Source organism: Manis pentadactyla, chromosome 15, assembly GCF_030020395.1.
Source record: "Manis pentadactyla isolate mManPen7 chromosome 15, mManPen7.hap1, whole genome shotgun sequence".
Taxonomy (NCBI): Eukaryota; Metazoa; Chordata; class Mammalia; order Pholidota; family Manidae; genus Manis; species Manis pentadactyla.
The window spans coordinates 19,166,057-19,179,780 of NC_080033.1; the positions used below are offsets into that span (position 1 = coordinate 19,166,057).

General features: G+C 48.8%; 1 protein-coding gene and 1 long non-coding RNA gene across 4 annotated transcripts; one reads left to right on the forward strand and one right to left on the reverse strand.

The window, feature by feature from the left end:
* Positions 1–1,308: 1,308 nt before the first annotated feature.
* LOC130681014 (uncharacterized) lies at positions 1,309–10,374 on the reverse strand. 3 transcript variants are annotated; one of them, XR_008994052.1, is made up of 4 exons: positions 10,295–10,374; positions 6,667–6,772; positions 1,865–2,083; positions 1,309–1,699 (listed from the first exon to the last, which is right to left on the reverse strand). It is a non-coding gene; the product is annotated as an uncharacterized LOC130681014 (long non-coding RNA). The 3 variants fall into 3 exon arrangements; XR_008994050.1 differs by having other exon boundaries at positions 1,309–2,083; XR_008994051.1 differs by lacking the exon at positions 10,295–10,374 and adding an exon at positions 9,758–9,835 and having other exon boundaries at positions 1,309–2,083.
* On the forward strand, positions 7,304–12,129 carry LOC118933996 (free fatty acid receptor 2-like). Its single transcript, XM_057493018.1, has 2 exons — positions 7,304–8,419; positions 9,609–12,129. Exon 2 carries the CDS (start codon positions 9,827–9,829, stop codon positions 10,817–10,819), a length of 993 nt encoding a protein of 330 aa, XP_057349001.1. The 5' UTR covers positions 7,304–8,419; positions 9,609–9,826; the 3' UTR covers positions 10,820–12,129.
* Positions 12,130–13,724: the final 1,595 nt, after the last annotated feature.

Here is a 13,724-nt window from a genome sequence, read left to right on the forward strand (position 1 = left end):
AAATGTGAAAGATTCAAAATAGACGATACTGGATAAGGTGCATGGAAATCAGTATTCTCATTCATAATTGGTGGGAATGTAAATTACTGAACATTTTCCAGAAGGTAATATGGAAACAGCTATCAAAAAACTTTAAACATATCTCTCTGACCCGGCGATTACATCAATTACATATCTACAAAACCATCTAGCCCAAATACACACATCTGTTTAGACAGAAATTCACTGAAGCACTACTCATTATAGCAAAAGAACTGGAAACTATGAAAATGGACTGTAAATGGTTCATAAATTATAGGATGGTCCTAAAATGAAATATGTAGCTATCAGAAAGAACACAGTAGATCTGTATTGGAAAGATCTGCCATGGAAAATCATCAAACATATTCTGTCATGAAAAATGAAGTTTCAGAACTATATATATATGTATATATATATATGTATATGATATTATTTTACTTATGCATTTTTAAAATCTATACATTTATACATGACATATTTTGGTATAAACAAGAGGGAGATCACCTCTAGGAAGGGAGAAGTGTCAGGGAGAACTGAAGCAGCATTTCACATCTTACTTCTGTATTGTTGAATTCTTTCACAATGAAGGTAAAGTCTTGCATTATTGTGCCATTTTTAAAGACTAAAAAAATAATAATGGCAGAACATTCGCCACCCTGAATCTGACCAAGCTAGAGCAGAGAAGAGGGCATAGAAATTCAAGTGGCCTGACAACTCCCAGGGCCACTGCGTGATTAGCCAGGATGGTGGGGATAAATCACTGATGCAGTCAGGCCTCCAGCACCATCCCTGCAGCTGGGAAAGGTAAGGTGGTTAAACTGCCCTCCAACCTCAGGCATGGAACACAGAGGAGTGTTTTCTGTAAGAAAAATGAGGGTGGTGCCACAGGGAGATGGGAGAATGGGAGCCAGTCAGGCCATCCGGAAATGACCACCAGCGCAGATGCGCGGGTGGGTGTGGGCGTCCGCGCATGCCCTTGGGCGCTGCTGCTGCTCCCACTGGTGGGAGAGAAAATGGACTCCAAAGGGTGACTGTGAGGAATATCACAGCCAGGCAAAGCCCCGTCTGACTGATCTCCTGTGAGTCGGCACACTGAGTCACACTGAGTTGTCAGCAATGAGTTCAAAGCACCATCAAATTTCTGGCCAAGACTCTAGTCTGTCCCCAGACTGGTCTCCAGATACCCCCAAAAAGAAGTCACAGAATTTCCCCCAGATTAGAGGGTTCCTGGGTGCCCTTGGGACATGTGACAACAGCCTTTGAGGAACAGTGTCATACGCTTTGTGGGGGAACCTCTTACCACAACAGCTAGAGAGCGGAATTGTAACATGGTAACTAATTCCCAAACAACAGCGCCCAGCCAAGGCTGTCCCCACAGCGCCGGGAGTCTGGCTCACAAGCACTCCTCAGTAGGAGGGAAGGTTAAGTTATAACCAGTGCTCTAGGCCTGCTGGAAACTCGGGCGTCCCTGGAGGCCTGGCGTAGTGTGGCTGACAAGGGCAAAGTCGCTGCGCTTCCTGTGAGGTTGTCTGGCAAACAGGCGTCACAGTGCAGCTGCTGGACCACTTGGCAATTTGGATGAGGTTTTCCCCATGGACGATCCCTTTAAGTTGTAAAATCATTGTGTCGGGTTGGCATCATTCTGCCTTCTTTACACATGACGGCATGAAAGGCACATCTGTGAAACACACACAGGGTTCCGAAGGAGACCTTTGCTTTTTGCGTTTGAGCCAAGGACAAACAACAGACACCAAGGCCCGTTGCATGCCCGCCTGGTGGGAGGTGTTCTACCATCCAGAGGACCTCTGGAAACCGGTTTTGTCAGCACCAGCTGGAGACCCACCTCTACGCCAAATAGAAGGAGCTGGGCGGTGGAAGAGGCAGGCAGCGAGGGCTGTTCTGGAGAGCTGGGAGGGCTCTGTGTTCTGGCCCCAGCAGGAGGAAGGCAGGGAGTTGCCCGCTCACAGATACGATGCACAACAGACGGATTTCAGCACAGATGCTGGCAGGGCTTGGCATGCCCTCAAGTTTGGAGGACGCAAAGGCCGATACCAGGCATCTGCTGGGAGAAATCAAAACGCGAGAGGATTGCTGGGCTTGGCAAGGTGTAACAAGAGAGAGGCCATGTGGGAGTGACCTGCTGTCCCACTAACAGTGGGAGAAGGGGAGCGGCTCCCCTGGACCAGATGAGGAGCTTTTGTTAAGGAGCCAGCCTAGAGTCATTTTACAAATGATTCTACCCATGGGTCTGTCTATAGAGGCAACGTGATCCCACAAAGAGGATGCCCATGGCTGAGAGTGAGTCCAATGTAGCCAAGCAGAGAAGGCACCCCACATCCAAGGGAAACACAAGAAGGGTGACAGCTTGGGGAGGGTCCAGGAGCCCATGAACAGTCCCCATAGAATGAGTCAGTGCTAGAGGTTGGCCCTCACAGGGCATCAGCTCCAGGTCATAACTGTACCAGGCCAGCTGGACATTTGTGCCCCTGTGCCTCCTCTCTGCCCATGGGGCAGGACCCTAGGTGGGTCCAAAGCAGCAGCTAATGAGTGGGAGAAGAGCTGAGCTGAGATGAGGAAAGGCAGAGAAATCTCACATGCCCTGGCCATCCTCTGCAGCCTGTGAACCCGAGGCAGAGCTGGGAGGGAGAAGGGCTACGTGGACTAGGACTGGGAATTTCGGTATTATGCTGGCCTGTAGCTGTGTGATTATTAAACTGGACTGGACTTGTCATTACCAAGTGTTCAGAGAAGCCATGGCCCCCAAGGAACCATGCGAGCTGTAGGAAGGAGTGCAGGGGAGGAATAAAGTTAGGGTTGACTTGAGTCCAGCTCGCTCAATTATGTGGTTATATTCAATTTTTGATGGCCTCAGGTTGAGGGAATGTGCCTCCTTGGCATTCAGCATCTCACAATATCTAGGGCAGCTCTTGGCTCTAGAATAAGCAGATCTCCTGTGTAATGAGGGCTGTTGCCCAGAGTGGGCCCTGCACTCACAGTGGCAGCCCTGAGCTGCTGCGGACACAGGGCTGGCCTGGCACCGGCCTGGAGGTCACCCGGCCCAGGCCTCACAGCGGTTCATCAACGTGATCGCCAGCTGAGGTCAAACACACAGTCACAGAAATATCCTGACAGCACCCGACTTTAAACCCATGGCCCATTTCTGACTTTACACTTTAGTGAATTCTGTCAAAAAAACAAACCAACAAAATCCTAAAAGTCTTTAGCAAACTAACTATACAAGAACTTCTTTCATGTGAAGAATGCTGCTGTGCTATTAAAATCCTGGTTTAGCATTTGATCGTTTTTTTCTCATATACTGAGAACCTCAAAAGATGGAAGTGGTCTGGTCCTGCTGACCTCCGAGAGGCTCTGCTGCTGTAAGGACAGAGGTCATCCTTTGGTTGCCTAGCATCTGAACTGACCACGTATGAGTCTTAATGGGAAGCAGAGCCCAACTCCCTCTAGAGAAGCTTAAAAATGCTGGGACCTTGTTTTCTGAGCATCCCTCCTATGCTTAGCTAGTCAGGTGCATCTGCCAAATTCCGAATCTGAGGCCACGGAGTGGTACAAGGAAGGGGGTGGAGGGTGGGGGGCAGTGGAGAATTACTTCTGGTGGTGGCAGTAGTGATGGCAAATAGAATGTGGCTCTAGGGCCCCATGTTCATGTGTGAGTGCTCGGCCCCTGTGTCCTCACTGGACCCGGTCAGTGGCATGACTTTTAATCCAGTTCTGGCTGCACAGCCTCTTTTATTCCCCAAGCCTGGTTCTCCAGGCTTCCTGGCAAATCTCTGAGCCATTCAACACCTCATCATATAATTCCTCTATTATTGAGAGCTGGCCTCTGTTGCTGCAATTAAGAGCCATAACAGAGACACTGTCCAGCACAATGATTATGAGCTAAGAAAGCCTGCATTCTATTGAGAGATGCTCAACCCATTAGTAGTCATCAAAACAGAACTGCATTAGAAGAGCGAAGAGACGTTGCCTGACATCCACTTGACTGGCAGAAACCCAGAAGCTGGGTAATGCCCGGTAGGAGTGGGGATGGGGCTCAGAGATCCAGCGGCTGCAAGGCGGTAGCTCGGCTCTTTTTCTTTTTTATGTCTGCTTTGGTCCTTTCCACTCTCCCATCTGGGGTGGCCCAGCACAAGGAGAGGCTGTGCTGGGTGGTGTGGGCCATGCTGCTGCCACTTACATGGGCCATCTCGCCTGAATGATAGGTGTTGGCTGAGATAAGCACCAGAGCTCGTGACCAGGGCTCAATAAATGTTAGCTGTGAAAGTTTTTCCTTGCTTTCATTTTTTAAGATTATATATGCTCAGGAAAATAATTTAACAGGAAAACAGGAAATTTCCTCCCACCCCAATACCCAGACCCCCTTCCCAGAGACAGACCGCTGCTGACAATGTCATGGGTATCCCTTCCCACAGTCCAGTCCTACACGGCATCCAGAAGGATCCTTTGGAAATGCGAAACAGATTACATCTCACCTCTGCCCATACGGCTGTCACTCTACATCCTGACCGTGGCCACAGAACCCACACGATCTGGGCCCTGCCGACTGCTCTGACCTCATTCCCATGACTCTCGCCTCCCTCAGTTCCCTGACCTCTTCCGACACACTTTGGCTAATCTTGGGGCCAGCTGCCCCTCTTTCTGGAGCACCTTCCACAGTCTCATACCTCATATTCTCCTTTCTTGCAAGAGTCTGTTTGAATACCACCTCCTCTGAGAGGTGCCCTCACTCTCTGCGCCTACCCCTGCTTTCCTGGTCTCTGGCTTCCTTCTTAGCACCAGCCGAGCTGCTGGCTTGATGATACATATCTGTTTATCAATCCATTGCCTGTCTTGCCACAGGGACTGTCAGTCCCATAAGGCATGGCCTGTTGCCTGCTGATCCCCCACCACCAGTGGGTGCTATATCATGGGGGCACCTCTGGAAATGCTGCGTGACTGTGGGGGAGCATGTCTCCTTCTCCTTTACAACTATTGTTCTTATACCTTGGTTTTTCCACTTAACAATGCATCTCAGAGTCTGATCTCTGTTGGTCTATGTAGATCTGCCTCCTTCTTTGTAATAGATGCACAGCATTTCTCCTGATTGGATGTCCCATAGCTTTTATTTAACCAGACCCTTTACTGATGGAAAGAGGATGTTCCTAGTTTCTATTATCACAGAACAAAAGAACAAACAAAAAGACTGTGATGAACCTACTTCTTCATGCACATGGGAAAGTATATCCATCCATACAATAAAAACTCAGGGTGCAGATGGTATAGGATTTTTCATTTTGAAAGGTTTCATCAAACTGCACACCCCCAGAGAAGTGTCCCAAGTAACTAGTGGTGGGGGGGGGGAGAGAGGAGAACGAGATGAGGTCAGAGAGCAGAGCGGCAGGAAGCCAGCACAGTACATGAAGGCACCGCAAGGACTGTGGCTTTGATGAGAGAGATGGGAAGACCGTGGGATTTTGAGTAGAGGAGGGACACAGCCTACCTATGTTTTACAAGGACCATTCCGCTGCTGTGTGGAAAGCACATGGAAGGGGCAAAAAGAGAAGTCAGGAACAGATAGGAGATGACAGAGGAACAGAGGTGAGAGATGGTGATGACAGCCTGAACCAGAGTGGCAGCAGATGTGAGGAGAAGTGGTTGGATCTGGGATACATTTTGAAGGTGGGGTGGAAAGGATTTGCTAATGAAGTGAATATCAAAGGAAGAGAAGAATCAAAGATCTCTCTCAGGTTTTTGGTCTGAGCAACCTGGGGACCAACCTCTGAGATGTTAGAAGCAGGGCCTGGAGAGGCAGCTGCTGGTGGAAGGAAGATGAGTTTTCTTGATCTTAAACTGTTTGCGTTGTTTCAATGGGGCACCGCTGAACTGCAGTAGGCAGAGCTGTATGGGGCGGGCGGGGGGAGGGTCTAGCCAAAAGGCCTCCAGAGCAGTGACTGACTTGCTCCCTGCTGGGCCCTGTCCTCCCTTCTCTCTGCCTCCCCACTGGTGCCTGCTGCTGAAGTTTGGCTGGAAACTGCTGTTCCCTGTCATCTGAAAATGTTTCCCTGTCATTCCATCAGCGCTCCCAAATCTGACCTTCACCCCGTTGCGGTGCTGGGTGCTGAAGAGGACAGCAATCGCTCTGTGTCTGCAGGATGTCAGGAGGAGGTGCCTGATTCTGACTGGCTGCAGCCGCTTATCAGGGCATGGCAACGACCAGGGAGGAAGATACGATCGACAGGTCAGACAGCTGTCATCCGAGGCCAGGCGGCTCCGCATGAAGTCAGCAGTGCCTCCCCTGTGTGCTCCTACCCCGCCCGCAGGCTGAGCAGCCTGCCCTGCCTGCTGCACGCAGCCCCGCCGGCCTCCTTTTGGTTCCTCCCACACAGCGAGCTTGTTCCCCTGCAGGGTTTTGGTACTTGCTCTTCCCTCTACCTAGAATGTTCTTCCCACAACTGGTTCCTTCTCATCAATTCAAATTTCCCTTCTCAGCCCAGGCCTTTCCTGATGGCAGTCTCTAAAAAAAGCCCCTGCCAGTCTCTCTCTAAATGTCCCTTTTTGCTTCCTTTGTTCACTTGAAATCACTTGAAATTACCTGGTCTGTTTGTTTATTTGTTTACTCTCTCTCTTGCTCATATCCCCAGAACCTACCACAATGCCTTGAACAGAGTAAGGGCCCGGGGCGTCTGAGGAGCAGGAAGCCCAGTGGCGGTAACGGGGTGGCATCGTGGGGTGGAAGTGCACAGGCGTAATCCATCTGAAAGATCACATAGGTGAGATAAACCAGGTGTCACACTGCCTGCTCCCATGTCATTACTGTGTGTGAGGTCAATGAAGCCTTAAGATTCTATAAAACAGCTTAGTCTGAAATCCCCTTTCTACCTCAGTGACCAACACCAGTAACTTGGGTGACAGAAAGGAGATAAAAGAGCAAAGAGAAAAAGTGCAGGTTCCTACCCACTCTGCCTGTATCATCGGCTGGCAAGCTCTTGCAGGCACACCCAGCTTTCACCCTTTCACTCCACAGGTATTCAAGTACCTGTTACCTGTGAGGGACTAGGTCAGGCTTTTTCTAAGGACAAACTTCAAAATAAAGCCAACTTCCAGAAGAGCCAGTCTTACCTGGACTCAAAACTAACACCCCAGGGGAAGAGGTGGGCTCACCCCAGGAGGCACTGCCCTTTACCAAACTGAAAGGAAGCATATTGAGAGACTCTCGGGGTCCTGGCAACCACCCATGGTCTTAGCACCTGCTAGAAGGGAGGCTCTGCAGCTCTGTCCCTGACCTGGCAGTCCCCCTGCATGAGCCGGGATGGGGACAGAGAAAAGAGGCCCCACCTCAAGGATTCTAGGGTGCTGAGAGCCACCCTACCCAGCAATCTTGGCCTTCCAGCAAGTTTCTGTCCCTCAATCAAATGCAGACAATGAAACGGCACAAACTAACGTGGTAGACAACAAAAGGTAACTATGTCATCTTCATCACATGCGTATCAACATCAAAGCCAGTCCCCCAGTGCCCCGTCAGGACAGGCCCCACATGGGTGTGCCTGCAGGAATGTAGAGAGACCACTTGGGTATCAAGGTGGAGTGGTGAGCTAAGTGACAAGGGGGCCTTTCTGGAGGAGCTGTGGATGGCTCTTCCCAGGTCAAGGCGAAAGAACAGGTCTCTGTTGGCAGGTAAGGAATCCCTCATGAGCGTCCATAGCTTCATATGTCTACCTCAAGACACCGCCAGGGAACAGTGTGGACCCTACGCTGGTCGGTGAGAGGCCAGTGAGAAGAGACGGTGGCCACTGCAGGGTGCAGCCCACCTGGAGAGGGAAGGTGGGGGCAGCAAGACCCAGAACCTGTCTTGTCCTGGGAGCATGGACTTGGGATAGTCCAGCTCTACGGAAAGGCATCTATAAGAAGGGACCTGATGGGCCAGAGGAAGCCAGGCAATGCTTAGGACACTGACAAGTTTCAGATGGAGCCTCCTGGGAAGATCAGGAAATTGAACAGTTCAGGGGCCTTGAGAGAAAAGGTGGGGGAGAAACAGGTGAAGCAAGAGCAGAGGGAGCCGGAAGTAGATGTGTGTGCAAAATTGTTCAGAATAATTGCCCATGGAAAGGAAACAGAATAGTTAACATGGAATGCAGGAGGAGGAAGCCCAAAAGAATAGCTGTGGTCTGGTTCCTGGGAAAAATGAGTTTGGTAGGGACAGGCTTTGGCGGGGGACTCAGAGGGTTGAGCAGCCTTGAAAGGAGCTCAACTATTGACCTTCCTCCTTCTGACCACGTGACTCTTCCAGGTATAAAAGCCTGTTGTTCTTGGAAGAGGAAAAGGCAGTCTAGTCAGACAAGGTTCCAACTGCATCTGAGACCTGACGTATTTGAAAAGCTGTCTGTCTCCAGGAAAAGGCAAGGTACCCAATTTTGCTTGTGCCCAGGGAAGAGGCCGGTGGGCTCACAACCCTAAGAAGAGATGGGACAGGAGTGCGTATAGATAAACTTAATGAAGTGGGAATAGAGTATAGCCTTTTCCTCTTCAAGGAGGCGAGGGAAGAGGTCACAGAGATGAGACAGGGCCAGGACAAGTCACTGGGGAGATGGTACTGGTGAAGGCTGGGGCGCCGGTGAGGGCAGGAGACAAACAAAAGGTGAGTTCAGTCCCAAGCAGGTGGGAAGCCCCCTGTTCACCTGGCCCTCTGCTTCCAAGATCCTCCAGTTCGGGAATGTTATTACTTAGATGGGCCGCCCACATTATGTTACCAGTAATAGGTCAATAACTCAAGTTTTATTTTGAATATCTACCTTTTAATGATACATTAGAGGCAACTAAAGGTTACTCTTGATTGACATAAATCTCATGTATAAATGCTTTCTTCAGGGGGCAAGAAAGGGTGAATTGTTGGGCCGCAGACAGAGAACTATAGTTCTGGGGAAATCAGTGGTTACATGAGGTGCAGGGAAAACAAGCTGTTGCTGACAGGACTTAGAGGGATCTGCCCTGAGTCACATGAATGAGCTGAGGTGTGGCCGGGCCTGGAATCCTGGTGGCCTGGCCCAGGTCAGACCGTTCTGATAACCCCCAAACTTACAGGCTTCTTTGAAAGGCTTGGTGTGGAATCAAGAAGCTGGGCATCTGGGACTCACCTTGGGCTTAACCTACTTTTCTCTTGGGCTTCAACCAAATTGCCATTTTCAGAGGTGAAACTGAGAATGTGTTCAAACTGTATTACTTGGGGAGAGAAAAGGAAAAGGCAAAGATAAGGAGAGAAGAGAAACTCAGAGACAGTCTCAGACTCTTTCTTTGTGAGGCAGTGGCCATTTCCTTCCCCTCTGTTCAAATAGCCATCAACAGGCATTTTTTGAGCACCTACTATGTGTCAGGCACAGTTCTAGGTATCAGGGACACAATGGTGAGCAAGAGAGGTGATGTCACTGCCCTTGGAATTGCCCTTTTGAGTGGGGATGTGGAGGTCTCAGAACTTTTCCTGAGGAAGCTTCTGGGACAATTCTTAAGAAACTAACTCTCTCTCTCTCTCTCTCTCTCTCTCCCCCTCTCCCTCTCCCTCTCCCTCTCCCTCTCCCTCTCCCTCTCTCTCTCAGTAGGGTGAAAATGGAGAGGAGAAAGGTGCTAAAGAAATGATTAGGCTGGGAAGCAAGGAGACCTTCTCTGCATATCTCACACGAAGCAGAACAGCACTAGCCTGAAGGGTCAGCAATAATCACTCAGCCAGGGAGGAAGAGAATGGATTCACCTTGGTCCGGGGCTGGGAAACCCGCAGTCGGACAGGACTCTGACCTAGTCTTCTGTGTCCTCAGGGGGGATGGCCCTGAGTCCCCGAGGCCTGGGACTTCTCCTGGCCTACATCATCATCTTCCTCATCGGTCTCCCCGCCAACCTCCTGGCGCTGCAGGCCTTCGTGGGGCGGGTGCGCCAGCCGCACCCTGCACCCATCCACATCCTCCTGCTCAGCCTGACACTGGCGGACCTCCTCCAGCTCCTTTTGCTGCCCTTCAAGATGATCGAGGCCGCAAACAATTTCTTCTGGCCCCTGGGGGATACACTCTGTGCCCTCACGGGTTTTGGCTTCTACAGTGGCATCTACTGCAGCACGTGGCTGCTGGCGGGCATCAGCATCGAGCGCTACCGCAGCGTGGCTTTCCCCATGCAGTACAAGCTGTCCCGCCGGCCTGTGTATGGAGTGATTGGTGCTGTGGTCGCCTGGGTATTGTCCTTTGGACATTGTAGCATTGTGATCATTGTCCAATACTTACCAACCAACAATACTCACCCACCATCAGCCAAAGGAAACAATGTCTGCTATGAGAACTTCAGCAAAGAGCAGCTGGACGTGGTACTTCCTGTGCGGCTGGAGCTCTTCCTCATCCTCTTCCTCATCCCCATGGTGGTCACCATCTTCTGCTACTGGCGCTTCGTGCAGATCATGCTCTCCCGTGCCCAAGTGGGGACCTGGAAGCGCTGGAGAGCCGTGGGGCTGGCCGCTGTGACCCTCTTCAATTTCCTGGTGTGTTTTGGTCCCTACAATGTGTCTCACGTGGTGGGGTTCTTCCAGCAGGGAAGTCCAAGCTGGCGGCTGTGCGCAGTGTTGATCAGTGCTCTCAATGCTTGCATCGACCCCTTGATTTTCTATTTCTCCTCCTCAGTGGTGCGCAAAGCCTTCGAAAAAAGGATACAGATTCTGCGGAGCTGGGGTGCCTCACTGTTAGGGCACTGGAGGGGAAGAGCTGGAAAGCCAGCTGCAGAGAGAGGAAATGAGAGCTTAAGTACATCCAATGTCAATTTTACAGAGGACTAAATTCACCAGCTTGGTGCTACGTTTTTTGAGGAAGAGGACTCAAAAGGGGGAACAATGAAGAGAACAGGGGCAAGTTCTCCTGTGCCTAGCTTAAGGGGCAAAGAAGAGCAGTGGGCATCTCAAATCCAACTCATCCATTGGGTGAGTGTCTTCATTTTATCTCCCGGGGTTGATGACATTTCCTTGTCTGTGGTTGGTACGGCTTCGTGGTGAGCCACAAGCCCTTTTATCCTTGGAATTCTTTACCTTCCCCACTCAGTATCTATCAGATGATAGTGTTCATTTATCCACTGCAGAGCTCTTTGCTCTGTCCTTGGCCCTGATTCATAAAGGGGGTGGGTTCCATGTGCTCAGCCTGAACATCCCACACAGGCAAGAGTCTGTAGAGGACAAAATCCTGCACGTGAGCCCAGAAGACCAGCACCCAAGTCAAAGCAGCTGCTGGCTCAGATCTATAAAACGGGCAAGAGAAGGAACAGTCCTTGAAGGATGAATCAGTGCAGGTGTGAATAAACTGTCAGGATACTTCTTAGCAGTTATGTCCTGTTTCCAATCCCCAACACTGTGTCACACACTGAGATATACACGCATACCACGCATGGCCTAATAATAAGTGTGCCTGTTCACTGACTCATCACAGTGAACACGTCCATCTAAGTGAAAAAATGAAACATCCACCTTCTTAGTTTGGGCTTTCTTTTTCCCTCACCTTTGAAGATTTCTTTTTTCTCTCCTCTTGCCTTCCTTTGGGGTTGTTTTATTTATTTTTTGTTTGATTCTCATATTCATTTCTCATATCACTGAGTTGGAAATTATATGCTGGCTTTATGAATTTCGCGGTTCTTTTAGACATTTTAATAAGTTAGCGGTTCCTTAGCTGGCTCCTCCCTCCCTCTGCGCCTTCTTCCCTTTGAATACCACATGGAGGAAAACCAATCCAGGAGCCATCCAATTATGGGCATCCTCTAGAGAAGTTCTCAGAAGGCAGTGGGGAGACCCCTGGGGGAGCCCAGAGACCTTTACAAGGATCTGTAGGGTCAACACACTTTTCATAATGAGATTAGGATGTGACTTGCTTTTTTTACTCTCGTTCTCTCACAATAATAAATGTACAGTGGAGTTTTTCAGTGGCTACCCGACATGCGATCTCAATGGCAGACTGAATGCAGAGCAGATCTGGGAATCCAGCTGCCTTCTATTAAACTAGACATTAAAGAGCTCGGCAAAAATGTAAAACAATGCCACTCCTCTCATGACTGTTTTTGAAAATTTGGTTGTTTTTGCGAAAATATGTTATTTATATTGACATGCAATGGTTTTATGATGATTTTTAAATAAATTCATATAATTTTTAAGTGTTTCTGCTTTAATTTTTAATATGGTAGTAGATATGAATGGCTGTAATCTACACAAACAAAAAAAAAAGCTCTTTGGTGTCTTAGTAATGTTTAAGAGCATTAAGGAGTGCTGAGATCAGCCAGTTTGAGAATTGCTCTAGTGAAGTGGGAGATGCTGAATTCAAGTGCACATATATAAAACATGCTACCTGGTGTATAAATGTTTAATACTTCAAAGTTTAGTTAACTTTTGCAGTTAAAATGTAATGTCACTTAAACTTGCAGAGATCTGAGCTTAAAATCTTTCTGGTCAAAGCAAAGCTTTCTGAGGTATTAAACACAAAATGTGAAAACCAGAACTATTCCAACATAAGATAAAGAGCCACCAAACCCATTTAGATGGGTAAGATATGATTGCTCTGCATAAGCCTTTGTGATCATCACTTTGTGCTAATCAAGAAGCTTGTTCTAAAGATCCTTTGAACTGGAATTTTCTTCTTTTTTATGGGGCAGGATTACTTCATCTATGCTTAGGTGGTAGTATGTTGATTAAAAAATAGGTACAATTTCTTATCTTACAAGTTGTATGAACCGGAGAAGGGCAAAAGTTCAGTACTGATTATATTTGCCCTATGTCACCCTGAAAAAAATGTGTGTTTGATCCTTGCCAGCAAAGATTAAAGAAAGCTTGTCCAGGCAAAAGTTATGAGCACCCCTAGTGTGCTGTATTTTGGAAGGGGGGCATCACAGAGCCTACCTGGGTATTAGAATACTTGACAACATCTGGTTCCTCTAATCTAGTTCAGTGCAACTACTGTTGCACCTGCTGGTAAGTAAATGATTCCTGGAATATTGTGTTAAGGGGAAAGAAAGGAAGGTTTGAAGAGGCCGTTAGCATTGTTTCTTCAGCCCCCTCTGTTTTCAGGTTAATGGTGGGGAAGGAGAGTTTCCACCTGGAAAGGGACTTTGACATGAAGCCACATCACCTGGTTTGCATAAACTTATGTGAGAGCTTTCTCCTTTAGCTGGGCTCAAGACACCATACCCCTTTACAGTCTTTGAATATAGTCTTTGCCCTTTTGGCAATGAGTTGCTATTTGTCTGTAGTTTGTGTTACATTAAACAAGCATTATTTGGCAAAGACAAAACTACATTAACCATGCATTTTCAATCCATCCACTCCATCCTACTTGCAAAATCCCTCTCTGAGACCAGCTCACTTGGCAGAGGCTATTCTCCCACCCTGCTTGCGGGGAGAACTGATGGCTTACGGGAAGTCTACTAAAAGCCCAGCTCTGGCATTTGCAATATAACTCCCATGAGGAAGCCCCTCTACGGGGCAGGGTGTAGAGTGATAAGAGGGAGGTGGAGAAGAGCAAAGTGGTTGGTGGACTTGAAGATTATAGTTGTATCATAATGTGCCCTGAAGTCTCTTTTCCAAAATCAGCTGGCGATCAGAGGTGACCATTTGCTGCTTTGGTCTTCTTGCAGCACCCTTTCTTCTTTGGTGACAGCACACTGTCCTCCCTCTGTATGCTGTGGTTTGATGGAGTGACTTCACTCTCCTC

Bases quoted from the DNA above. Each gene is read 5' to 3' on its own strand.
- LOC118933996 (XM_057493018.1), top strand. From the start codon at position 9,827: ATGGCCCTGAGTCCCCGAGGCCTGGGACTTCTCCTGGCCTACATCATC.